Raw genomic sequence first — 26,893 nt, forward strand, 5'->3', positions numbered from 1 at the left:
TAAAAGAAAGAAAGAAAAGGGCGGCAAAAAAACTATACGTGACACCTCAACAGGTCAATAATCCTTCCTTGGTGTTCTCCGTGGGTGCGAGTGTGAACTCCTTGTCATTGTGTGTGATAGAAGAACCCAGGGTTTTTGCCTGCTTCTACACGGCACAATTCTCACAGTTACTTAGAGTTTATACACTGAAGGAATGTTGTTCCCGAATCCTGAGTAATGCTACTACGCGACGCGCTACGTGGTAAAAATGTAATGACGTTCCGTTACTCATTACGTCTCTCCAAAACGTAATTCTTTGCCGTAACTCATTACTCAAGTGTAACGCGTTACCAGTGACGCACTTCTTTGTAATGCCTTACTCGCCACCTCCGGACTCTACGCCATACGTGCTCTTGCGTCCGACTAAAACGCTCATGCAGCGCGTACGGGAATCAACATCGCTGCGCTCGGTCGCTCGTCGGCGTTACGCGGTAGTGTAAACAGGTCTTTATGGCTGTCAGCGAAAGGACATTAAAACTTCAATTATTACCTATTAGAACGAGCAGCAGCAGAAGTTTTGAAGCAGCAGTAGTGAACCCGCCAAAGCGAACTGGGTTGAAAACCTGGCATAGCCAACCACCAGGATATTGGAACGTAATAAATTGTCATTTTTCGCAGAAGCCTGAACGCATTGTGGCGCCGCACCTCAACCTTTTATACTCCCCCACCGAGACAACAAATGAAGGAAGGGAAATGGCAGCAGTGGAGGGGTCCCTGGTTTGGCATTCATGTGAAACCCGCTAAGCTGGGTGCACCGCCACCAGGCGAAAGGAACAAATGACACAAAAACGTAGCAACTGAAAGAAAACCTCCTCCCCCGTCGAACGGACGGTAGCGTCTGTGCCGAGCTCAGAGGATTTATTCCCGGCCTGATACCCAAAATGCCAGGTACAGACATAGCAGCATGTGATGCGATCGGGCCAGACGCTTTGCCCTGGGACCCGAACGAATTTGATTCAAAGTTCTTCAACGTAAGTGAATTGCAAGCTCGATTCCTTTAATAATGGTCCTAGGTGTCCATGAGGACTTTGGCGAACTTGTTGGTTTAGGGCACTAGGGAAGCGTAAGTCTTATGACGGTTGGTCTTCGTGCGCACAGTGAGAAGTTAAAATGTTAAAATCGTCACCTTCAGAATTGTAAACTGTTCCTCAATACGCAATGCTACAAGACGACATAGCTGACGTGCAGCCCGAAACTCTGCGACTGCGTCAGCAGCTTCTCCACTGGTCCTTTGTTGTCTGGAAGGAAGCCATGGCGTTGTCTTCAAACTAGCCGAGCCCTCTTACAGTACGAAACGAAGAACGGGATCTTTGCATGGTTTAGCATTAGGGTCGCTATTTAGACGTTTCGTGTGCTCGAGTTTTGTATTCACATGCGTGTACTTGATGTGTTTGTCGCAGTGCTCAGAACGATGCTGGGGTACTGTAGGTATAGAAGTTATTGAGTCAAATCATACCTATCCTTAACAAACTGGTGAAAACAGAGAAGGAGGAAGTTGTCTTTAAAACAATAATCCACTACACCAAACTTCACACGTACTGCAGTGTGAAATTCACGTTGTTTGAGTTACATAAAGTTGACTACTATCTGCAGTCGCTTTTAAACTAAGGCATTATATCGTCGACGAACTATGTGGTGCATCTAACTGAATACATGAAGCTGCATCAACCACAGTACTCGAAGCTTGAGAAGCGAAGCTAAACTTGAAGCTAAGATAACTAGCCCCCTTCTCTTAGATGGGTCCTTGTTCCTTATCTATCATCTAGCAGGCTTGAGCGTACCGTTCAGCGGCTATCTTCCACGTCCTTGTTTAGGACGCATAAAAAATATATCTTCTACAGCTAGGTGAGAGGGGATCTGGTTACAAGACGAAGACTGGTAAAGTTCAAGACTTCCATGATCTGCATAAGCACCACCTTAACAGTAAGACACTCTTTGAGGATCCTGAGTTTCCGTGTGGCTCAGAAGCTCTGGGAGATATCGATCCTGGCCATCCTGTGTCCGGAATCGTATGGAAGAGACCAACAGTAAGTTAATAAGTTCTTCCGGTTGCTGCCGGTGTCTGCAGTGCTATTTTCCCGGCATTTCTATTGGTTTATTGTTGCTGCCCCTCCTTTTTTTTTTTAAATCCAGCTATCATACTTATACAAGAGGACTCGCTGTTGGGCACGTTGGTGACTATACATGAAGATCCAGAACACAGCGCGAGAAGACACGACGGAAGAAGAGAGGACAGGACAGCGCCTGTCCTGTCCTCTCTTCTTCCGTCGTGTCTTCTCGCGCTGTGTTTTGGATCTTCATGTATCATACTTATGCACAGAAAGATGTTGGTCGCTAAACATTCATATTGTGTCGTGTGTATCATATTCCCTTGCCGTTGCTGAGAACAATATCGATCAATGTATTTGTGGTTAATTTCGATTTGAGCTTTTTTGTCTTTATCTTCCATCTTTGTTATTTTACATGCAACACACACACACACACACACAGGTATACAGAGTAATGATGATACCGAAGTTGTGTTCCTGCTATATCCACGTACTGTTGGGGACACGGTTAGCCAAAATCTCCCGTCAGTACTTCGCCGTCCCATATTACCCCCCTGTGCCAATATTGCACTTTAAGGTGGACCATGTGCTGCACGTATTTAGTACTCTAAAGAAATAGACTTTCACTCTAAGGAAAAAAAAAAAGAGTAAAATGGGGAGTAATTGCAGCTTCCAATTCCCTACATTGCAATTACTACCCATTTTAATCGTCTAGCCCCAAAATGTACTCCCCAGGACAGCAAATAGTCACTGAACTCTCGCAAATGGTCTCCCGAATGCAACAGTCTTCTTAAATATGTGCTCTTGCTCAATTTGACGGCATAAGGCTGTACATATAACTCAGCCAACTTAGCAATTTTCCACCCACGCAGAGTAAGAAACAGTTAGCGCTTATTTCTACGCAAATTGTGCCCTGTGCATGTCAGAAGATTTTATATTACTCGACATATCACGGTTGACAGTTTGATTCAATGTATTTTCATGCATGCACACGAATTATGTACCTTGGGACTCTTAGAGCAGAGCCTGAAATGCAGTGTCCACTCTGTTACATTCATTTACTCCCGAAAGGGACTATTTTTGTGGCAATGCATTTAGTCCCCAAAAGGAGTAAAACTACTCCTTTTTAGAGTGTGCAACACCTGGAGATTTGACATGAGATAAAGCACGTTGTGCTAATTTTAGACAGCGGTGTTCCCCTACAGTACATCATGTACGTGTACACTACGCGCACATGCATAAGATGTGCTCATGATATAGTGACTGTCACTTGAAGTTCCTAGACTAGCCTCATCATCGCTGGTACCCGGGTTCCATCTTTGTTATATTCTATTAGCTCCAACGAAGCCAGCCGAACTGACCATTTCCGAGTAGGCGTACGCGCATAAGGCGTCGCCATTTTTAGGTTTCTTGGTTACGTGCGTGTTTTAGGGTGACAGTTGACGACGCTCTGTATGCTCTTACTCTTTCTGCATGCCTTCCCTTTCTAGTTTGCCACACGACATGAAAGCTGTATTAGCGTAGCCATGACTACTGGGCGGAAAATATTGGTGTGACAAGCATACACCTTAACAGTTATTTGCGTGGCTTATAATTGTATAACCTGATATATGCCGCTCAGCTCATTATAACAGTATAAGAAAATGTCAAGTTGTTACAACCAGCAAAAATGCCAGCCAGCTCCAAGTGCTACTACCTCAACATTCCACACTTAGGAGTGGTCCACTGAGCACCGACACTTGCACACTGCAAGTTCGGAAGTAGAAGAGTATATTAAAAATCAGTCCCATTCATTTGGGCTCACTGAACTCTCGAGCTCCTGCTCTTTTGTCTTCACGTTGAATGTTCAAAGCACAGACATGTAACATGTACGACTCTTCCGTGACCAGGAGCTCTGCAACAGCCCAGTGTTTCTGGAGGAAGGCGAGTCGACGTCCGATGTCATGCAGGGAGATATCGGTTAGTGCGATATTGGCACCCAAAACACTACTATACCTTGTTTCTTACACGATGGCATTCAGGAGACTGTTGGATGCTGGTTGCGATGGCCAACTTAGCGCTGAGAAAGGACCTCTTTCACCGCGTTGTTCCCGAAGGGCAGTCTTTCGAAAACGACTGGTATGCCGGTATCTTTCACTTCTGCATCTGGAAGGATAACAGATGGATCGACGTCGTTGTGGATGATCGTCTACCAGTCAGCCCGGCTACTGGTAAACTCCTAGCTACGCGCTCGAACTGCAGCAGCGAGTTCTGGAGTGCTCTTCTGGAAAAGGCATATGCAAAGTAAGCTTCTTCTCTGTAGTGTGCTGGTGATGGCGCTTATACAAGGGGCGGGCATTATCAGGGATGTAGCCAGCTGTACACGTGGGTCGTAGATGTTCGTTCTACAATATACACTCGCACACGCACTTCTACGAACCTGAGTAGAGGACAATGTTGTCGTCTTCGAGAATAATACCAAGTACACACGGATGCAGGTACGGCTCCGCTCTTCTTTTGAAATTCAAGTGTGTGCGTGTCATGTTGCCTAAAACGGATGATGCACGCCCACTCGTCGGCAAATGAGAGCACGGGTATACCAACGACCCGCAGCATAAATATTCGTATTTCGTGCATTATTTATATTAAGACAGCAGTATAGTCGCAGGCATATCGTTTACGACACTATATAGACCTTGTCGCGTTACTCTGAAACAGGGTTGTTTGGATTTAATCCACATGGATTTTTTAAATTTTATCCGCACCATTTTATCCGGACTTTTTAGAGATTTTCTCCAGATGTGATGTTAGATACAATCTGAATTCAACATCACATGAAAAACTCACGGTTTATTTTATTGTAGTGTTGGCTGTTTGCAAAAGCCCAGGTGCGCGCAACATTAGCCTTTAACTTTTTTAACTTTGTAACTTAACTTTTTAACTTAACTTTTCAGGTTGAACTTTTCCCGCGTTCTTCTTCTGCCTATTCAGGGAGAGACTTTCTTCCGCTTACTGGATGCACTGTAATTGAAGTGCGCGGAAACACAACAGCTATTCCAGGCGTGTATGATCCACACCAATCAACCACGCGTGCATGGAAGTCCACTTTTCGGAAAACAATAGAAACTGATACAATGTTGCTGGGACAGGCAGTTCCGTAAACAGAAACTATGAGAGGTCACCCGAAATCAAGAACAGCAAAGCACATTTGTTTTTACTCTGTCACATTTCTAGCCTTGTATATACAGGGTGTCCCACCGAAAAATGGCCGGTGCTAAAGAAAAAACGGAGTGCTCTACACAAACGGAACCAAGTGTACGTGCTTGGCAGTTGTGTGGTCTATCCAAAAATATTTTTTCATCGCCCCTTGTCAGTTAATTAGCGGTAATTAATTTTCTCTCTCTGATTCCGTGTTAACGCCGCGAAGCAACTGCGGCTATGAGCGGCGTACAGACGTGAACAGATGGAGCGAGAGAACCGCAGGGAGGAGTGCGGGACTAGTGGGCTAGTGTACGTCCTGGGCCGGCTTCAGGGGAAACTACCGACATCCATCTGGAAAGTTCGCACATATGGTCGCTTTGCTACAGCATAACTTCAATGATAACTGTCCCGTTTGAACTTGCTCACCTGTGTGCGCACAGCTATAGAGGTGAGCGAGGATGTCATTGGCAGTATCCGCATCCGCACTATACCCGTGCATGTAAGACTCGCGACCACATCCGCAACCGTTGACATAAGTGCGTCCGTATCCGCGCCTTTGTTGAGGATATCGGCACATCCGCATAACGAAAATGCTATATTACAAAACGTCTTCACCTTTCAGCATGCAAACCGCTCATCAGGAACATTACGTCATCCAGAATTGTCCAATAAAATGCAGTTAAAGGCACAGCAATGAAAACAATGACACACGCAGACACCATTTTGGACTCACTGCGTGCTATCTCTCAATTATGGCTCGAACTGGATGGGCGCTGACAGAGACAGTAACGCTTATATACGATTATAATGCGGCTATCCCCGCGAACCGTCAGAGGTGTCAGTTTAGTTCGCACTTCATCCGCGCTCCCTGATCTTCTATTAAGCAGGAAATACATTCGACTGTGTCTGCATCATAAGTTTTTCTCACGACCGATCTTTGAGACCCGATTTCACAGTACCAGCCTCCTACATATCACCGAGACTTGACCAAGCCCTTCACGTGTCATTCAGCCCAATTTTATCTCTCGTTTCTTTCTTTTTTTCTTTTTTTTTTGTTTCTGGTGTGCCACTAGCGATTGGAACTGTCGTCCTCAACCGCTGTTGTAGGTCATAATATTTTGAAGCATAAGCTTGCCTCTTTGCTTGCCTGTTTCCCCCATCTCATCATCGTCTCCTTATGTGTGTGTGTGCGCGCTCGGTGTTGAGTGACTCATCTTACTTTGATTTGTAATGTGTTGGCGTTACATTTGTTGCAACTGTTACCTTTTACATTATGTTGTGAATCTTGTCATATCTCCCCCGCCCCTGCTCGTGTATAGCCCCTCTATAGCGCACTTTGAGGTATGCGCCCAGTGAAGTGTATTAAAAGGGAGTCTGGCCATTAGGAGGAGCCTAAAAAAAGGGGCTCGGCCTGTCAATCAAACTTGGGAGCATTTCATTGGTTGCCATTTTCCGTGGAAGCCGCCATGACACCAAAATGTCTTCAAAATGGAGGATGGTGCTTGCAACGGCGAAGCGGAAATTTCATAAACAAATCTTTTCAAATTTTTTCATAAACTACTCTAATTTTATTCTGTGAGTATACATCCCCTTGTAACTAGCTGCAAAACCGGCTTCAACTTTCCCTCCGCCATCATTATTTACGCGAAAATCACATGTTTCGTCGCTACCGTAAGGCCTGGTGAAGATCGCGATCTCAAGAAAGTAGCATGAAAGACGGCATCGATGCGTAAGATTTTGCATTATATCATTGGATTTTATTTTTTCATATACATCTTTTCGCATTTTTCATGCAATCTACTTACGTTACGTGATTTAAAATTCCTACCCAAACAGCCATCTGCTACGAAGAATGCAGTTCTGCCGCTCTCCTGGCCAATCAGTTCTGCAGAAACCATTTCTACAGTTCTGAGTCTTCCCAACATGCCTCTCTCCATGCAGATGGCGTTGATAAAAGTGGACGCAAAATCCGTCGTTTTCATCTGCCACCAGTGATGTCGGTTTCAATCGAAATAAAATTGATCAATCTAGTTTCTCCAAAATGGTGGCACCCAGTAAATAAGTGTGAGGCATAGGTACTGGATGGCCTGTAATGGAACATAGGGAACTCTATTTCGACCTGTGATTGGCCAGATACCTCAAAAAAGTGTGTGGAGCCTCAGGTATATGCAGGCCCCATTAATGGCCGGACTCCCTTTTAATACATTGCACTATAGGTGCCATAAATCAATAAATCACCGACGACGCAACAGATGAATAGCGTTCTTTTTGTGTTGCTGTCAAAGTAACGATATTTTCCATTCAGCGAGCTTGAGTAGTTTAATTTAAAAGAGTTAAATAGTTTAATTTAAAAGTAGTCAATTGTAGTAACCTAATTACTTATAATTCATTACTTTCACAGTTCTTGTCGCAACTGCAGCTGCAGTAGCTAACGGTCAGACGACTGAAAGTGCCGTAGTCCAGTGGTTACGCGCGATAAACAACCGCTTAGGCAGGAATGTTGTGTTGAATCACGCTAACGGTGCCAAACACTTTCCAGACTTCACAACAGCTACGGAGCCCTCGTTGGTGGAGGATCCGCTGAAGCTATGGAAGACTTCACGGGGGGAATCACACTGCGGATGAGAATAAATGAGGCAAAGACTGGACAAGCCACAGTGCCGCGAGATGAGGCCCTGTCCATAATGAAGGAAGCGTACGAGCACGGTTCACTCATGGGCAGTGATACTATGGTGAGTAGAGAGAGGGTGGAAAGGGGGCAAATCCGTCAGGCCCTTTCGATTGCATCTCACAGGGTTGACAAAATGCACAAACTGCAGCTTCACTTCACGTAGGGCCCATTGATGATGAGTAGGGTCTGACTTTTTAGGGTTAAATGCATTTTTTTCCCTAAAATATCAGAAAAGGCAGACCCTAATCGGTCCTAACAGTCATCACCAGACCATGTCGCTGTTCTGCTGCACATCAAATATAAAAATGTCCCGAATAAAATAGGGGTGACGGTGAGCGCGAAGTAAACTAGAGGAAATGGTGCAACACAGAAGACATACTGTATAGGAACAAAAATTTGAAACCGCCGTTCTCTCTCGTAGTGTGTGATTTGCTCACCGGGCTTTCTGGACAGCCAGTTGAGCATAATAGTAGGCGGCTTTGTCATACGTATATTCCTTACCCACTTCCGCGCATTCCCTAAAGCGTACTTTCATTACGTAACTCACGTGTGTAATACGCGTATTTTGTAGAACATGAGCATATATGCATTTATAGTCGTGTTCGACTCAAGAGAAATCAAGTCCGTCAACTACATACGCCGTTGTAGATAAGGGGACGCAATAGTGCGCCAGGAGAAATACTGCAGCGCCATCATACGCCATCAGTAGGGGAGCGCACTTTCTGCTGCAGCGTAGTGTCATGCGGTCAGCCTTAACAGCTAACACGGAAGCACAGTGAGTATGATGGATTACCTTATCTGGCGCAGGGAGAGAGCGTGACCTCTCCGCGTCCAGCCATCCTATCTGCGGCGCACTAATATTTTGAGAGCTGAAGGACTAAATTTATTTTCCGTCTTAAGTTGAACACCACTATAGTGAATTTACTATGTGCATAATGGCTCCGACACATTGGCTCATGTACCAAGGCTGACAACAATAAATTTATCATAGAATATTGGCATCAAGCAGGGCCTTGGTACGCGCACCAGAGCGTCTATAGTGCTGCATGAGTTTCCTCCTTTAGATTGGTGGGACACGACGCAGCTGAATGGCGGTGAACAGTGTACTTTGCTCGTTGTGACACAATCACCGTTTGAATACCCTTTCAGAGTGGTGCGAAGCTCTCAAACTCCTGTCACAAAGACGTCTTGCTGGCCGGCCACGCGTACAGTATCACAGCCCTGGAAATCAATAATGGCGTCGTCGAGAGGGTGTGCTTAAGAAATCCATGGGGGACAGCAAGCAATAGGTCAGTTAACAGCCCTCCGTAGAAATGCTATAACGCTAGGAACGGGGTAACCTGACGATTCGGCTACAGTAACTGGATGGATAAGCATCGGGGTCTGGAGCCAATGGTATTTCGGAACAAAGACTACGGAGTAACTTCTGTTCGAAATATCCGCGGCACCCGACCTCAAAGTTATGCCTCCCCGTGGTAACTGCGCTATGTCCGCTGGGGCTATCAACGCGTACAGCTTCAGTGTTAAATGATGTGCTAAAACTTCTTTCAGCTCCCAGTGTACCAGAGAAGATAAAGAGGCAGGACTTGAGGTTGGCACCAATGGGGAGTTCAAGTGAGTGGCAACATGTGCTCAGCCCATGCTTAGAGGAGAGTGTGGATAAGATTGACGCTATCCGCACGCCACCATGCATGTAACACCAGCTATCGCATCCGCGCAGATATTCAGTATACCCGCACATCCGCGGTCGTTCCAGGGAAAAAATCTCCATGACGCCAACCACGCCGAGACTGCGAGGTGACCCAGGCTCGAATACTGGCGTCAACCGTGCCGTCTGGGTGGTTTCCCTGCATGGGTTTACATTCGGGCACTGTAAGGGGGTGGGGCAAATCTCGGCACAGTTCCCTATGAAATCGGCCCAGGACTCACGATCGCCCCGAGCAGTACACCACCAACCAAGCGACCTGCTTGTTCACTAGAACCGAGGTTTTTTGCGGCATAGCGTCGCGCGTTCCACATGGACGCTTGCAAGTGCGTCGGAAATTTCTGGCGCACGTTAAAGGTAGAAATCATCCGTAGTCCCACCCTGCAGCACGTGCAGCTTGCCCCCCCCCCCCCCCCCTCGCACACACACACAAATGTAGGCTGACTCACCTTACTACTCCCAATCTGCTTTGAAGTATTACGCCTACACGTGCAACGTTTCTACACCAAGTATACTGCTGTACAATTTTTTTTTTCTTTAACGTCACTATACTTCAGGACGAGTCAAATCTCAGAGGTCAAGTCCGCTCACAATTCTAAGGACGTCTGTGATTGGCATAGGCGAGAGCATTACGCTACCGAGTAACAACGTAGTGCGCCCGCATGCTTCAATCTCTAGCCTCTACGCCAGGTGCGAAGTGGCGGCTTGCCTGGGATTGCCATGCGGTCCGCGTAACCCCTGAGCAAAGAAGAAAAAAAAAAAAAAGAGAGAGAGAGGGAAAAAGAAGAAAAACGTCGGTTGCTGCAGGTTCCCGGTTTCGTCCGACTGACAGCATAGTTGATGAAAGAAAATGTCCCATATGAACGCCCCCTGATTCTGTGCCTGTTTCCTTGTTGCGTGGCTATATTAGCGAAAGTTTCCGCTACTACAGATGCGCCCCGGCGAATTGTGTATCCCTACGCGTCACAGCCAAGTCGGAGCTTCCCTCGCACTGCGTTGATTAGACAAAGAAATGCGGGAAGGGGCAGTTTCCGCAGTATATTTCCTTTGATAATTGGATGCGCTGGGGGTGACGTACCCTTGACGTTTTGCGCCGATTCGGAAGAAGGAGAGAGGAACCTTCAAACTGACACCTTTATTCATGTTTTAATTGCAAACGGCGCAACGGGTGAATCTCGTTCCTCTTAAATACTGCAGCGACTTGAGCCTGTTGGGTTCGTTCCTTTTGCATTATTATCATGAGGACGGAATCTTCCGTGTTGCGAAAAAATATTTTTTGCACTTTAGTGCCTCTTTAACTTCTTTTCTACGTAGGCTAGATGTCGACTACTTCTTCAGGGATTTCTATTTTGTGCACGTCTGCTATTTACATCCAGAATCGTACAACACCGTCACTCGCCAAAGGTACCCAAGAAATATTGAGGACATGATCATGAAACTAATCGGTATATTAATAACGCTATTAGCAGCAAAGCCGATTGTGACACTCTGGACAAGGCATCGGATAAGGACTGGAAAATGTTCGCTTTTGAGGGAGCTTGGATACTCGGTGCTACTGCTGGAGGTTACAAGGGTATGTATGGAAGACTATCATTGATTTCGGACAACGAACATTTTTTATAGCAGCACTTCTACTGCTGGAAGCAGAGCCGTCCTGAGGCGAGCTTCCGAGGCGCTCTGTAGAGAACACAGAAGAAAAGCTCATGTGCAGTTCCGAGCTCAAAATTATCTGGATTCTCGTTTTGTTGTCTAACCTAGCTCCTGGAACACAGAGCTGTATATTAAAACGGAGTCTGGCCATTAATGGGTCATGCCCACACCTGAAGCTCCACCCACTTTTTTCAGCTTTCTGACCAATTGAGTCATGAAATATGGGCGCATTCAATCAACCTGTCCTCACTATTTGTACCCGATTCCAACGTGGGCAGCGCCATTTTGGGTGACAAGTGGATTGGATGGGATTGAAAGGGATGCCTCTCGCAATCTGCAAAACTAGCGGATTTTTGGTGCAAATTTGATGAACGCCATCTAGGGTGCGTAAGGCACGTCGGGAATCGTCGTCTGATTCCGTCGTTGTATCGCTGCGGGCAGAACCACCTGCTGGGACACATTCTGTCGTCGGAACGATTTTTAAACAAATCTACATGAATATAGTTGGAATATAAAAGGCAATAATGTTTATATCTATGAAATCCAGCACTTAAAATATAAGATTGTACAGCACAGCGTCGTTTTTGTTATGATTTCGTTGTGATCGCCGCAATCGCCGTGTTCACTAGGCCTGACACCGGCGACAAAACGTGTTATTTTCGGTTAGATAATCGATGGATGAACATCAGTTGAAACTGATTTTCGAGAAACGTATATGAGGATGTACATTTGGAGCATGAAATCAGAGGAGTCTATGAAATTTTTGGTCATGAAATCCCCGCTTCACTGTTTGTTTTCGTCGCCATTTTGGGTGGCAGTAAGGTGTCGTGGCGACCCCCTTGATAAAAAGCAAACCAATCAGAGGAGCGAAACTGTGACTGACAGGTCGAGCCTCTTTTTGTGACTCCTCCCAATGGCCAGACTCCCTTTTAATATACGGCTCTGCTGGAACATGCCGTCTGGCGCCTCCTCAGGCGAATCCCCCCCCCCCCCCCCCATGGGGACGGCTTTGGCTAGAAGTACCACGATATTTAACAAAAGGGCAGTTCCTTGCTGATGCAAATATGAGGAATAGTCATGAAAACACGACCCTCGGTGGATCTGTTGGCAGTGCGTCCACCTTCTGGTCCTAATGTTGTTGCGTGTTCTATCCCTGACGACGACGTCACCAACTTGTTGACAGGGTTGCTACAAGTTGCTTAGTGAGATCAGTGGACGGGTATTCTACAAACTGGAAGACTTTTGCAGGAGCATGAACACAGGAACCCCGGGAATATCAGACTGCGTTTGTGCACACGCTAGATATTCGCAACTTCAAGAAATATTTTCAGCGCACGTCTGTTCTGGCAAGTAACTTCGGAATGCTCTCCCGTTGTGTTCCAGACGCGCCATGGGAGAACCCGCAGTTCGTTGTGCGCTTGCAAGAAGCGGATGACGAAACAGGCCTGGGCACAATGATTGTGGCTGTGTTGCAGAGGCATGTGCGCGGCGAAACGTACAGGGGACACGAGAAGGAACTCGCAACTGTTGGATTCCTCATCTACGAGGTAAGACATCTAACAGCGTCTAGGTATGAACAAACAAAGGTACAGGACGGTTACGATTGTGTAACGCGAATTTCAGCGGTAGCTGTTGTGTGGGAAATGTTGACACTTTTATATATGGCGTTGATATATGCGCCACTGCTTTAGAGTGATGACTACTGCCTTGTGATCTGTGAAGTGAGTGGTGATGTCATGATGTGCCCTCCTCTAGGGTGCGTTGCGCTCGTCCATCTACCGCAGGAGTTCATTTTATTTATTTAGTCAAAAAACAATAAAAAATTGTGAGGGACCTCCTCAGTGCCTCTTAAAGGGACTATGATACGATTTTTTTCTTCGTTTCGTTCGAAAGAAGACATTTTTCTGAGTCTAGAACCGAAATTTTACTTTCGTCGCGCGAGCGGATTTCTCGGGAGCGAATTTAAACGGAGCGGCGAAGGGAGGACAGCTGGCGCCGCGCCGGAACGAGCTGCCGAGCGGAGACACAACGGGTAACTTGACGCGACCACGGCCGGCTCAGCAACACGTCATCGTGACGTATTGCCGAGCCGAGGAATCCCGCCAGGAGCATGCGCCGTAGGATCCCGCGTATGCGTTCATCGGGAGTGGAAATCTCCATGACAGCAGCTTTCGCGCGATCGGCAGATTTCGGCAGTGGCGGCAGCCACAGCGCGAGCTCGCGGCATTACTTGCCATTGTGCAACACCGGTGACGTAACGGGGAACCGAAGAGCGGTCCGTACAGTTACACCATCGGCAGGGAAATATGCGCGGGAGAGGAGGAACGCGGAAGAGACATTTCCCGAGCGCGCTCCTCCCAGAGTGGAGCGATTTCGTCCAGAAAAATTTGTGGCATATTAGTTTCTCTCACGATGGTTTCTCTGCAGGAAGAACAGTTTCCATCAAAAAAAAGTATGGGGGTTCGGGAAATTTCATAGTCCCTTTAACAGTGACTAGCTGCTATTGTCTCGCCTTATCGTCATTGGTTCCCAATTTATTCTCCTTTCTGGCATAATAGATCGATGAGAAAAGCCCGCAGCCTCTGGACAAGCCATTCATCTCCAGTAAAAAGTACGTGTGCAACTCCGACTACGCCCCTCTTCGTGAAGTGACCAAACGTGTCAAGCTTCCTCCCGGAACATACTGCGTCATCCCCACCACCTACTCCACCGACGTGGAAGGGCAGTTCCTGCTACGCATCCTAACGCGCAAGAATAACTGTGCAAGGTACTTTCTTCAACGATATCCCAGTGTTGACGTTCCCCGCTGTTAGGTGGATGAACTAGGATATTTTTGACATGTATGGACTGCTCTCAGTGTATCTTTATTTGTAAACGGGAAGGCAGGAATGTTCGTTTGTTCGAAGAGAAAGAGGAATGGTCCCGTCAAATGCTATGTTGGCTTCTTATTTCATGAAAAGACGGTAAAAACAGCAACAACTTTATTTTGAGATGAGCAATGTGGGGGTGGTAAACAGCAGCCTGTGTCGGAGAATTCCGGCGCACGCTGAAAAAACCCCAGGTGGTCGAAATCAGATCCGTAGCAACTGGTGTGCGAGAGGGGCAGCCGCCTCGGGCGCCCTCGCAGAGAGGGCGCTAAACGGCAAGACCTGGCGAGTTGGTTGGGCAGTATAAAGTAGGAATGAAGAGAATTTGAATTTGCGGTCTCGGCAGTGTAAATGGGCGTTTTCTTTTCTTTGTTTACAAGGCTTTTGACAGTAGTGAGGGAGAGGGGGGGGGGGGGGCGTTTCAGATGTGCCCTGCCCCGGCCGCAAACTCGCCTCGCGACGGCTCTCGTCGAAATAGACGGTTTTAAAAAGATGCGCACCACCAAGCGCGCGGTAACGAGGATGCGCCGCTATTTCCGAGTGTGTAGGCGCACGAGACATGTATATCATTTAATGCGTCGTTGTGTCACGTGCCTACAATTTATTCGCCGTATTACTTTGTTCCAGTGTCTACGACAAGGAATTTTGTTGGACCCCGTGACTCAACAGCGTTGCAAGGTATGCAGGCAATGTTGGGTGATTACGGGTGAGGCGGGTATAGGACTCGTATAGCACATAGACACCAAAGTGGCGTAAAGGTATATGTCAACAACTGAGCCGCTATGATAAAATGCGGTAGCCCATTGCAATTACGAACGGTGTCTCCTATACAAGTGCCGTAGGTCGTTTTCACATGACTCACTAGAATTAAGGTTTACTCTGTACGACACTCTTTCCTTACTAAACAAGCAGCAGCAGAAGCACACCCGATGATAGCAGGCACGGGAAACGCAATTCACCCCTCACGTCGAGCCCAGAAGAAAAACGCGACTTGGATTAGATTGGCCACCAGGAATGCCGAGGCTGAGTGGCATTTACGCGTCAAAGAGCCACCTAGAAACAAAGCCTGATCGCTTGGGCGACGTGACGTAACAATTAAGAGTCTGCCAGTCACGACATTGCCTTCAGAGTCCGTAGCTATGTAAACGAGTCGACATCAACCGCACGGGTAGCCGGTAGTAGCCACAGAAAGTCTGTGTTTCAAAATCGTCTGCGGCGATTGGCTCACATCTTGGCTGGCTGCTGCCACTGGCGAACCTTATATGCCTGTGCGTGCGAAGGCTTTTTGGCTATGGTCGTGACGATGCTCACTCGTGAGCGGCCAACAACGGCAAGCTTTTTCGGCAGCCCCCTTCCCTCCGCGCCCTCTATCATGGCGGCACCTAAGCTTGGACGCTGGGGAATGGCAACCTCAAAAATCCCCCTTTACTTTCCCCAATTTCTCTCTGTTTTCCCTCTAGCTGCTCTGCTAGCTGCTCTATGCGGCTCTCCTTGCGATTTCTATATGGGCTCCTAATACCAGGCATGAAGAATATCTATGCGGTCGATCCAATCGTATGAACATTGCTTACTAGACGCCCTCTGACTTGTTTTATTTGTGCCAGCCCTGCTTCCGCTCTCATTGCGGCTCAAGGTGCTTCAGAAATTTCTCATGTTTTTTTTGTAATTCCTTGTTAGCGCCGCGAAGCAACTGTGGCTATGAGCAGCGTGCAGATGTGAACCGCTGGAGAGAGGACAGCAGGAAGGATTGGGAGACAGAGGGGTTAGTATGCGTTCTGGGCCGATTTTAGGTGGAACTGTGCCGACATTAGTCTGTAGAGTCTTCGGAAACATCACTGCCGGCGGTAGGATTCGAACCCACCACCTTCCAGCCTTCAGCACGACCTTGGCTACCAGCAACGAGCGGGACGCCTTGACCCGCTCGGCCATGACGCTGGTAGTTCTCGTGGGGTACAAAAAAAAAAGATTAGCGAAGAACTATGATAGACGGAGAGACACGAACGTTTGAAGCACAGTTGGCATTGCAACGGCACAATTTGCAGTGACTGTGTGGTGCTTCAAGGAGGAGTGATAGCCGCCTCCATAAATTTGACGCTTTTTTGCTGCGCATGTTGTGCGACAAACATCATGTTATTGTTCTTCCGCAAGAACAATAATCGTATCCTGTAACGTGTGAAATGAGTATTTGATACGCACCCACTCAAGCTATCCCTCTCACTATCCCAAGCTATCCGACTCTGGCTATCCCTCAGATTCTGTAAAGGAATGAGGGAGGTTGTAGCGGGAGTGCCAATCAGGTGGCTCGAGCGTCAACCTCTTTTCTTTCTCGATAAGTTTTTAATTATACGTTTCCTCTTATCTCCACAGGTTCCGTCGCTGGCAACGCACGGATAATCCAAACGCTTCAATAATCTACGCCAGTTTACACTAACAACATGCTCCCCTCTGGAATCCTCTTCTTTATAAATTCATATTGATGCACAGCTATCGCCCGCAACTTTAACCACGTTGTTAATGCTTGCCGCAGAACTAAAGGCAAAGTGAAACTTCGATGTATTTTAATGCAACAAAGTGCACGTCGTAACAACTAAGGATTGTTGTGTAGATTTGTGTCGTAACAATATGTGGTTTAATATTGTCTCTCGCATGCATGTGTCTCGCTGTTTCGTATTGCCTAAAAGTGCATGTCATAATAAAGGAAACTTCTGTGTGGCAAATCAGGACAGCACGTGTCAAAAGGTATTCCATAGGTGATGTAACAGTACAATGCAGGACAACGTGGAATAGTGCCAACGCGCAGAAGGGTTGAGAAGTGCTCAACGGCCAAAGTGGAGTGCTTCCAAGATATCCTCGAAAGTACAGAAGGTGGTGTGAATAACATGCGGCAGGGCACTTTTACCAGCTCGACAATAGCCCTCTGACTATGAAAAAAGTATTCGGTACACGGACAAGTCCAGCCCATCAACGCTTTGCCCTCAATTTTCACCAAATAACAGTCATGGCTGATCACCATCACTAAAACAAAGTTGTTACTATGAGTGCTGAGAGAGTATAGCTGCAGCATAGTATAGCTCAGTATGGCTGAGTATAGAGTGTGAGTATAACTGCAGCATAGAAAGCGTCGATAAAAATCGTTGCACGTAAACCCTACGAAAACGATGCAATCAAGTAAATCCTACGAATTTTTTTGGTTTCGTACCAATGTCCTCAAATATGTATCACGTGAAATCGGTTTAGACTTGATATATTCATGCTGCTTGCATTCGAATACTATCGTCATTAAACGCGCGTTCGGTCAGTCCTAGCATACACTAGACTCGCACCTTCGTCTCTCATATGCCCCCGCAGTCAACAACCATTGAGCCCTAGGGTGTCCTGTTTTGACGACACGTAGCCGTTTTACGAAATAACTATGAACTGAATATTTTTTTGCTGTAAGCATACTATATGGGTGCACAGTAGTAACAAAAAGTAAATTTTAAAAATCTGGCTCAAAATAAATAATTCCAGGGCCGAAAGGGTTATCTGCTCGGCCATGCCACTGGTGGCCCCGAATCGGCGGAGAGATATCACTTGATACTGAAGTTCTATGTAACGCATTTAAGTCATGTTTTTTTTTTTTTTTTTTTCATTAGACCTGTTTTGAAGAACAACTGCAACTCTCGATAAGTTCGGTTTAGTCCGTTCTAACAGTTGTAACCTGTGAGAAATATCTGTGCGATGTGCGCCATCTGTTGGCCTTTCTCTCTCTCCGCGTCTCCGTGTCGTCTGCTCCTCCGCCATCATCCACTTCCACGGTCCCGGCGAGAGTAGAATGACGAGAAGGTGAAAGCTGTGAAAGCCGCTTAGTATCGCTGCTGTCTCCGAAAGCTCCCATCCAGACGATTTCTACGGTCGTCTGGTTTACTGTTCTAGTGTTCCGGGATACACCAACCGCGCACCTTCGACGACGAAACGTGAACGGTACTCGCGACAAGCGAAAGAAAAGCAGACAGTTTCTAAGGTTTCCCATTCACTTTACAGTAGCGTGTTGCGTGTCATTACTCCGTGCGTGGCCATCTGTTCGTGTTTTAGCGCTTTTAAAGAGTACAAGAGATAGCACCGCTAATAAATACAACACGAAACTCATCGTCAGCATAATTTCACAGAGTTTTATATGTATTTTCTGCCTCTTCATCAAGCGCCATTGCTTCGGGATGAGGCTATCATCCCTTTTAATGGGATTTATAATTTTTTAAGAGACGCTGGAATTGTGAATCTTCTGCAGTTTTAGGCTTGCTTTTTATATGCTATTTCTCTCATTTTTAAACATCACACCTATGTTTAACTAGTCCTATTTTTAATCACTGTGTTGGCGCGTTATGACCTGTGTTGTCGATGCGCCATTAAAACTCCAATCATCATCATCATCAACAACAACAAAAAAGGTCTCACCCGTCGTAAGGAAGCAAAACAACACCGCACACAAATACATCTTTACTCCGTAACAAAGTAAAGTAAAGGCCCAGTACAAAGTAAAGACTAGAGATGGGACGAATTTTCCGAATCTGAATCCAAGGAGAGTTATGCGAATCCACGAATCTTGCGAATCTCAAATCTTTCGAATCCTTTCTTTAAAAAAAAATTTAAAAAGCCGGGGGAAAACACTTCTACAGGACTGTGTTTTCAAGCATAATCTGGTATCTCCGTTTATTGAAAAACAAATTAAATAACAGCTCACTTTCAGGAGAAAACATACCCATGTACTTCTTAAACGTAATATATTTCACATTTTTTCATCCGACTACAGGAAAATACATAAACTCTCGAGTACGAATTATTTTAATAAAACTAAGAAACAATCAAAAGCAAACTCAGGTTGCTTTCAAACCTGTCATGTAAGAGTTCCAGCCTGAATTCTTTGAGACCAGAGCAATGTAGACAAGGAAACAAGAAAACACTGCTGAAAGTTTTAATTTAATGCAGATTCTTGTTCAAAAACACCGGCATTCTCACCCGCTCAGGGTCTAGCCTACTGCATTTTGTTATCTGCCATGACACCCGATGTGCTGAAGACATTACTGTCGATGGGGATGTGATCAGGAACTTTTTAGGCGATCAGGCTTTCGGCGGACTCCGGAAGCGCCAATTAAAAAAAAAGAAGAAGAAGAAACGTGGTTTGTGGATTTGAAAGATTCGATTCGCCGAATCCCTACCTAGGATTCGGTTGACCCATCCCTAGTAAGGACCCTTGATGTGAAACGGCCACTGTGACGCGTGGCTTAGTCACGCATGTAGGGTTTTATGTTAATTCACATTCTTGCGGCATACGATATGTCCTTCTATGTTTAGTCTCTGTGTTATCTATGCGGATAAACCACTGCAAGGAATGAGAACTTACGCTACTCAAAGATCTCAGATAGCATGCACCGATGTTTGCTTGACCTTTGCTCCTATATGTCAGAAGCGGACGCTTAAAATGTTATCTGTTATCAGGGTAATCATGAGACGGATTCTCAGAGCAATACGAAATAATGTTTTTTCGTAGTTTCTTTTTTGCTAAATTGGGCCTTGAGACTGAAACAAAGGCCGCCCTTTGTTTGAAGTGGACCAGATTGCCTCATTCGTATCGCAGTCTCCGCCCTATGCTCATTGAATGTGAATCCTTGAGACAAACGTACCCCAAACAAAGCTTTATAATTGCAAGTTTGGCGCCGTGCTCGTCATGCATCAATAGGCAGTTTTAGAGTAGGGTAACCATGCGCCTTAGGGTCCCACAGAGATAAGCGGTCGTCTGTACCCCTACCCAGGCCAGAACCCACGCAGTGTTCTGCGCAATGTGCAGTGATGACGTTTGGGTTGATTGGCTTACGTAGAGTTACATTAATTTGAATACATATTTTTCATGAGTAACTTTATGTTGTATAACTTTAAATGCAGACTTGTATTCCCTGAAGAACGCAGTACAACGAGGGACGAGATATTTATTGAGAGGACAAAAGAGATTACTAATGAAGTCCATCCGGTGAGATGGCGACTGGATGATTATGAACGGTGCAAATGCTTTTTCTTTTCTTGTTTTACCTTATGCCACATTTTTATGCCAATCACAGAGGGGAGGCTGCTCATGTCTGCATGCAGCTTGTTCACTGGTCTTCCAAACCAGAGCATCCCAAAAAGTTCTTGTCTGTCTCAATGGTCATAAATGATAATCTACCGCCATAACCTACGCACGCTACGCACGTTCACACGCTATCTATCCATTCCAATAATATACGTTACTTTACAGCAGTGACGTGCCGTGGTGTCACATTCTTTATAAATTCATATTGATGCGTCGCTATCGTTCGCAGCCTAAAGGGTGAGACACATGTACGACAAAACGCATGACACGTCGTGCGACGAGTTCCAGTTTCGTTCACGACTTGTCGCATGCTGCATTCGCAGACACATGGACGGCGACATCCCTACGACATGTCGCTCTGGCCCGCCGTGTTGCTAGAACAGCGCTCCTTGCGTCAGAAAGCGACACGGTCGAACGCGGCGTTGCAGACGATATCGAAACCAAGTGAACAAGCCGAACTTAATACAAAAGACGTATGTAGGAGGATGACGTCATGACCGATACTGCTGATATCGCCTCGAAGTAGCAATCACCAACCTAGGAAACTAGCGCCACTATTGTTGACGACCGGCGCTTGTGTGTTCCAGAATCATTGGGCAGGCATGGGGTAGTATATAGGAGGCTATGCTTGTACTCAGTTCTTATGCAAACAGGCCTTAGACTCACGCTTCTGCTGAGTAAGTTCGACGAAAAGTTTGGTGTCCTTAACGACGAAGTCAACCGTGTACTTCTTTTTGCGGCCAAAAAAAGAATCGCCCTTGGACGGAATGTTGAAGCTGCTGCCGAGTCCGTCGAGTGAAAGCCCGCACCCAAGGGTGGCATTCTTTCCATACTGCACAGGGGCTGAGCAGTCGCCACGGCGCTTAACCACGTAGGAGAGCCCGTACAGGTGCCCGTAGGTGCCATTTTTCCTGTGAACACGTAGGCGTGTTCACAGGCTTGTTGTCGAGCGCTAGGCGGACCAGTGACAATGAATAATAGTAAGAAGTATGGTCGGCTATATAAATATATGGTCGGCTATATGAAAGGCAGGTGAATTTGCTGTTGTCCGGAGGTCAATATTCAAGGATACGTGTATAAACGGTGACATAAGATTCACAACGAATTCATAACGCTGACACCGACGCACGTAACTAACTGAAAAGAAAGTCACGTGGTGGACAGGAAGTAATGACGGTTTTGACTGGAGCGATCGCTAGAGGAATCCCGCGTACATCTGTCCGAAACCACCGCTCCTGTGTTTCCTTCCTCCATGATTGTCGACAATGAATAGCAGGGCGGAGGATGACACATACACACACACACACACACATAACGATACGATGATGAGATGGGGCTGATGCCGGCCAGCAGGCTGGGCAGGCTGAGATGAAAAGAGTGCAGTGAACAGCCGATGTGGACTTCTAACATAAATGGCAAAGTTGGAAATTGAAAAAAAAAGAAGAAAAAAAGAAGTATTTCAAGGCGATGCAGTTGTACATTGTAACATGTTGGCCTTGCATATAGGGAACGCAGCCTGTCGGTTGTGTCCTAACGATATTCAATCTCATTTCTCGCATGAAAACGTAAGATGGTTTATTGCCCTGCTGTTTGCATTGCCTGAAAGCAGATGTCAAAGTACAGGAAAGTTGATGAGTGACGAATCGTGACCAGGTCACAAGGAACTACTGCACAGGCGACATAACTGCCCAGTGCAGCACAATGTGGAACACCACGAAGGGGCCAGAAGTTTGAAGACCATTTCAATATTTGTTCGAAGTGTTCTATCGCTAGAAAGCACAGAGTGCACGGTGAATTACATGACTCGCCCGCCGACAACTTTACCTCGAACTTAACCCATGTTGTAGATCTGAGTTCCAGGATATTCTCTCGCAATTCCAGTCGTCTTGCCCAAGAAAGAGGGATCACTCTACGAGAGCAAGCAAGTCATGCGCCATCCGAACTCCCATTGTGCAACAGCACTTTGTTGCACTAGTAGAAAAGAAAAAAAAAAATATCCCGTGCTTCATTCGAGGGTGATAATTCGTGGCTTTACGCCGCGAGACAACTGCGATCATGAGCGACGCCACAGTGGTCGGTCGGTGGGTTGGTTTTGCCCAGCTTAGGGTTCTATAATGCGTGCTGAAATCATCTCGGCACACAGCACATAGTATATAACGGTACCTCACGGAGGACGGCGTCTCTAAGCAACTTGTACACTGGCACCAAGTTTCTCGTGTCCGCGGCCGGGATCGAACCCGTAACCAATTGGGATCAGTTTAGGCGCACACACTACCAGCTGACTCGACTCCATACAGACACATTCAGAATGTTACAGAATTCCCAACCGGCACAGTGTACCTCAAGTTCAAGAACGTGGGAGAGGCTGGTCTTATCAATGTGGTCGTGATCTGGCGCTTCGTTGTCGTCCACGGAGGAAACAACCTTGATCCCACGTCCACCCCTATGCACTCGCACATTTTTCAGTGCATTGTGCTGCATGCAAGCAGCGACTCTACAGCACTGCCTTTCTTCCTATACCACTAGTGCCCACATGCAGAAGCTTGTTTGAAGGTGTTTATTGAAAAGAAACTTTTCAAGGCGTCGGCAGTTGAAGTGTCTTAACAGAGAGCTCCAATGCCTTCCTGAAGGGGCCGTACAAGAGGTCGCGGACGCCTCCCTGGACGACTTCTTTTACTGATGCCTCCAGTTGCTTCCATCGCTGACTATTCAGGTCAAGAGTCTTGGAGGCGGTCAGGTTGAAGGAGATATTGGCGACAGTCAACGTCTTCACAGACGGCAACCTAGCTGTGATGGATAATGAGCAAATAAATGGTTTGTGTTTATCGTCGTGTTTATAGCCTATCGTCGTAGTAGGACGAGGGTACGTGTAATAGCACCGCTCTAAGTTAGGAAGGGGGAAAGGGGAGGGCATAAAAACATAAACATGTTGCAAACGAGAGATGCAAAAGTACTTTTTTTTTCGGGAGTTCAATCGTAGTTTGAACATTTATACAGAAGTAAGCTCTAAACGTCATCTTCGAAGGATTTCGGTAGTGAACGTCGAAATGTGGAAAATCAAGGGATTCGGTGAATGTAGATTGCAGCAGAGGCCTCAGGTCGGGAGCCACGAATATTTCGAACAGACATTGAGCCGGAGGATATGCTGCAAGTAAAACTACCGCAGACACGGAAAGGCAAACGCATACATACACTGCATCTGCTACATACAATAGGTTACGTGCTCATAGGAACCAATAGGAACCATGCGGGATTTTGTGCCGTCAGAGGTCGACGCCCAATTTTGTTCGTTAAAATTTCAGTAACTAGGACACGTGAAGAAAAAGTTCATTTTTCCCGCAAAACTGTATCATGGAGTATAATGCGTCTATGACGTAGTGAACATGTATCAAGGCGTCACAAACCCTTTAAGAAGAAAGTAGTGGCAGACCGCGGCTGCGAGTTCACAAAGAACACGACTCACGCTTTTGCTGAGTGACTTCGACGAAGAAGTTGGTGTTGTTGACAACCAAGTCAACCGCGTACTTCTTTTTGCTGTCGAAAAAAGAATCGCCTTTGGACGAAACATCGAAGTGGCTCCTCAATCCATCCAGCGCAAGCCAGCACCCAAGGGTGACATTCCTTCCCTGCCACCCAGTGGCAGAGCAGTCACCACGGCGCTTGACGACATGAGAAAGGCCGTTCAGTTGTCCGTGTTTAAGTTTGGCTTTGAAGGTCTTCAGCAAGTTCTTCCCCGCAAGTTTAACCTGAAACTCCGGTAGACTGGCAGGGTCCAGTTTCAGATTGCGAACGTTGTTTGGGAGATAATTGCGCAGCACGGTGTCTATATAGGAATTGGCTTCATATTTCGAACCGGCGAGAGCACCTGCAAGATTAAAAAAAAAAAGTCAAATGAAGCGACAGCAGTATTGTTTAGGTCAGTATGTTATCATGGTTCTGGACTGGCACGCAGTATTTAACAAATGGAGAGAGACGGACGGATGTTCCAAACGTGCACGTATCACGCTATATAACAAATAACAAAGTGGTGCCATGTACTGGATCGGCCTGAGCTAGTCAGATAGTCAATAAGCAGGTCAAATGTGTATCTTGCATAAAAATAGAGCTGAATCCTCTAGGAAGTTTAGGAACGATAGACAAAATGAAAGCTATCCGCGAATTTCCTCTATCTTGCAAAGTGGTGTACTGCTTCTCTGTCGTATCTACGCTTGTAAATTACTTTTCTCTACCCGCACCCTCTCATCCAATTTAACGAGGAGCTAAAGAGGAGGGGTTCATCTACATATTCCACAAACCCAATCCACCAAACCCTCGTTTTTATCACGTCACGTTGGGGATGAATCAAACGTCTGGAGACCTCTAGCTGACACTACGACCGAAAAAGTACAGAACGAAACAACAGCGCTAATAAAAACAGCACATAATCACAAAAAAATATCTCACCAGTGGCAAGGAACCCAAGGAAGACCACACTGAACAACATCTTTTCTCTGTAAAAGAAGAATGCAAAACGGCCGAGGTTGTGTATGGCTTCGTCGAAAACAACGACAACTTTATTTAAATGATGATGAATGGAGAGATAGCTTCGTCACATAGCTAGTTAAGTATTACAAAATAGGCACTATTCCGTTTCAATGCGTCCGTCTGCGAACCGACGCAAGCCCCTCCGGAAGCGACGGGCGCGTAGGTTCGCAGAGTTCAATTTTTGGACGGAGCGACGCAAGAAATGCCGGTCGTTGCCCGGTAACCGTGCGCTCTTATCGTCTTTCACTTTACTTCACGTATAGTCGGCTGTAAGCTATTTCTTGTAAGGCACCGTCGCAAAAGCGCGGACGTGAATTGGAAACCCCTGCGCTCGTCACACAGAGACGTTGTCGGACGGACGTATTGAAACGCAGTAGTGCGAACTAGGCTTTAAGCTGCTTGTTCTGTTTGGGAGAACAAGCACGAACTGTTGATCTCTCTCGCACTCAAGGGAAAAGGCGTTTCTGGGGGAGCGACTAATATGGCCTCCAAATCTGCCACGTTTCTCGGACTCAAGAATGAAAGGAAGTCTAGCCCGTCAACTACATACGCCGTTGGAGAGAGGGAGACGCAATAACGCAGACGCAATAGCAATAGATGTTGTTATTGGGCCGAACATATCCCTTTCGTAATTAAAACGTCCATTAGTGAAAATTAATGCAATTACGGCAATCCTCCAGGTGTTTCGCTAGATGGGGGGGGGGGGGGGGGGGTTGCTAGATGGGCTATAATGTGGCGCCCTCAAATCACTAATTATCGTGATTGACAAAAAAAGAAAACTTCATTTAGAAAAAAAAGTATCTGACCACATACGAAGTGCGTGTTTTTTATGTTGGGACACTGATCGTTATCCACGCTAAGAAACCATTGCAAGATACTTACGTACGTCCAAAGCCTCAGAGTGTGCTCAGCGAAGTTTACTGTGCCAGTGGTCTTGAATGTAAGGGGCGGCCGCTTAAAAAGCAGTCTGTAGAGTGCTATCTGGGTACTTGGGAGACTGTGATTCCCCGAAAAACGTGAAACAATGTCGTTTGTTGATACGTCATGCCTTTGATGTAAAAATGGAGCATAGTTCTCATTTGAAGTGGACTGGTTACTTGCTGGTATCGCGGTCTCCGCTCTATGTCGATTGTATATGAAACACTGAAACAATATTGCCCTAGAACCACATCATCGCTGCAAGTTTAGAGGCAAAGACTGCAATGGCAGGTGCACGTCATGAATCCTTATCGTTATCTTGGGGACATCGTGAAGTGTCGCTGTTGTACTTGAGCTTCTAACTATGGAAGTCAGACATCCTGTTGTTGGGTTGACATGTCGATCTGTCGGTTGACAACTAAAACCGAAAGTCCGATTGTTCGAAATGGATACGAGACGTTTCTCTGCTGCACCTATGAAAGAAATTGGGACTGTGTCGCGCTCTTCCGACGCTTGATGACAGGGTATTCCCTGGGATGGGACGGGTTGACGACTATGTCACATCATGACGTCGTTTATTTGACGTCAATATACTTGACACCTAGCGAGAAGCTGAAACGAAGTGTAGGGTTTTTATGTCACGAAAGAAGAGAAAAAAATATTAACAGGAGCATAGCTTTCCTACGCTGCATATATTTATGTAGAACGACGTGAAGATGGAGAGAGATATGGAACGAGGTCGTGCATGCAATCGTTATTAATTTTATAACTTTCCTTTGATATCCCAAGGAACATACCCCCCCCCCACCCCAATTATTTATTGGGCGACAAATCATCGCACAGGTGTTTTACATATTGTGCTGCCATTATGCCCAAACGAAAAAGTTGTACGCAGCGTTACAAAAGTGCGGCACAAACTCATTTTTTCCTTTAATGCTTCTGATTTGTCTGATGAGCTTCAGCAATAGACGATTTCAGAAAATCCCAGCGCTCCTTGCGCACGCATTGCATCCTGGGCGCTTACGGAGTGGGGGAACGAAGAATAATCCTTCACGTTTCGCTTTCGCGTCACACGCGCTTGACACGTCACGTCACGTCACGTCACGTCACGTCACGCCACGCCACGCCACGTAACGTCGCGCCACGACGTTTCGCGCTTGACACGTCGTGGACAAGGGACCGGTAGGG

The 26,893-nt window shown here is 46.4% G+C and overlaps 2 protein-coding genes across 3 annotated transcripts; one reads left to right on the forward strand and one right to left on the reverse strand.

The window, feature by feature from the left end:
• The first annotated feature begins 920 nt into the window (after positions 1-920).
• LOC135400559 (calpain-8-like) lies at positions 921-16,614 on the forward strand. The gene is made up of 13 exons (XM_064632394.1): positions 921-1,010; positions 1,881-2,066; positions 3,977-4,046; positions 4,109-4,370; positions 7,807-7,999; positions 9,088-9,227; positions 9,490-9,552; positions 10,958-11,047; positions 11,110-11,216; positions 12,677-12,840; positions 13,852-14,060; positions 14,788-14,838; positions 16,528-16,614. Exons 1-12 carry the CDS (start codon positions 921-923, stop codon positions 14,819-14,821), a joined length of 1,608 nt encoding a protein of 535 aa, XP_064488464.1. The 3' UTR covers positions 14,822-14,838; positions 16,528-16,614.
• A 6,191-nt stretch (positions 16,615-22,805) lies between these two features.
• Positions 22,806-25,947, reverse strand: LOC135400761 (uncharacterized). Of its 2 annotated transcripts, none has more exons than XM_064632660.1 (4): positions 25,670-25,947; positions 24,707-24,753; positions 23,727-24,128; positions 22,806-23,050 (listed from the first exon to the last, which is right to left on the reverse strand). In XM_064632660.1, the coding sequence occupies exons 2-4, from the start codon at positions 24,744-24,746 to the stop codon at positions 22,839-22,841; spliced, it is 654 nt and encodes a 217-aa protein (XP_064488730.1). In that variant the 5' UTR covers positions 24,747-24,753; positions 25,670-25,947; the 3' UTR covers positions 22,806-22,838. The 2 variants fall into 2 exon arrangements, with proteins under 2 accessions (XP_064488730.1, XP_064488731.1); XM_064632661.1 differs by having other exon boundaries at positions 25,674-25,916.
• Between the last annotated feature and the right edge of the window lie 946 nt (positions 25,948-26,893).

This window comes from Ornithodoros turicata, chromosome 7, assembly GCF_037126465.1.
Source record: "Ornithodoros turicata isolate Travis chromosome 7, ASM3712646v1, whole genome shotgun sequence".
Classification (NCBI taxonomy): Eukaryota; Metazoa; Arthropoda; class Arachnida; order Ixodida; family Argasidae; genus Ornithodoros; species Ornithodoros turicata.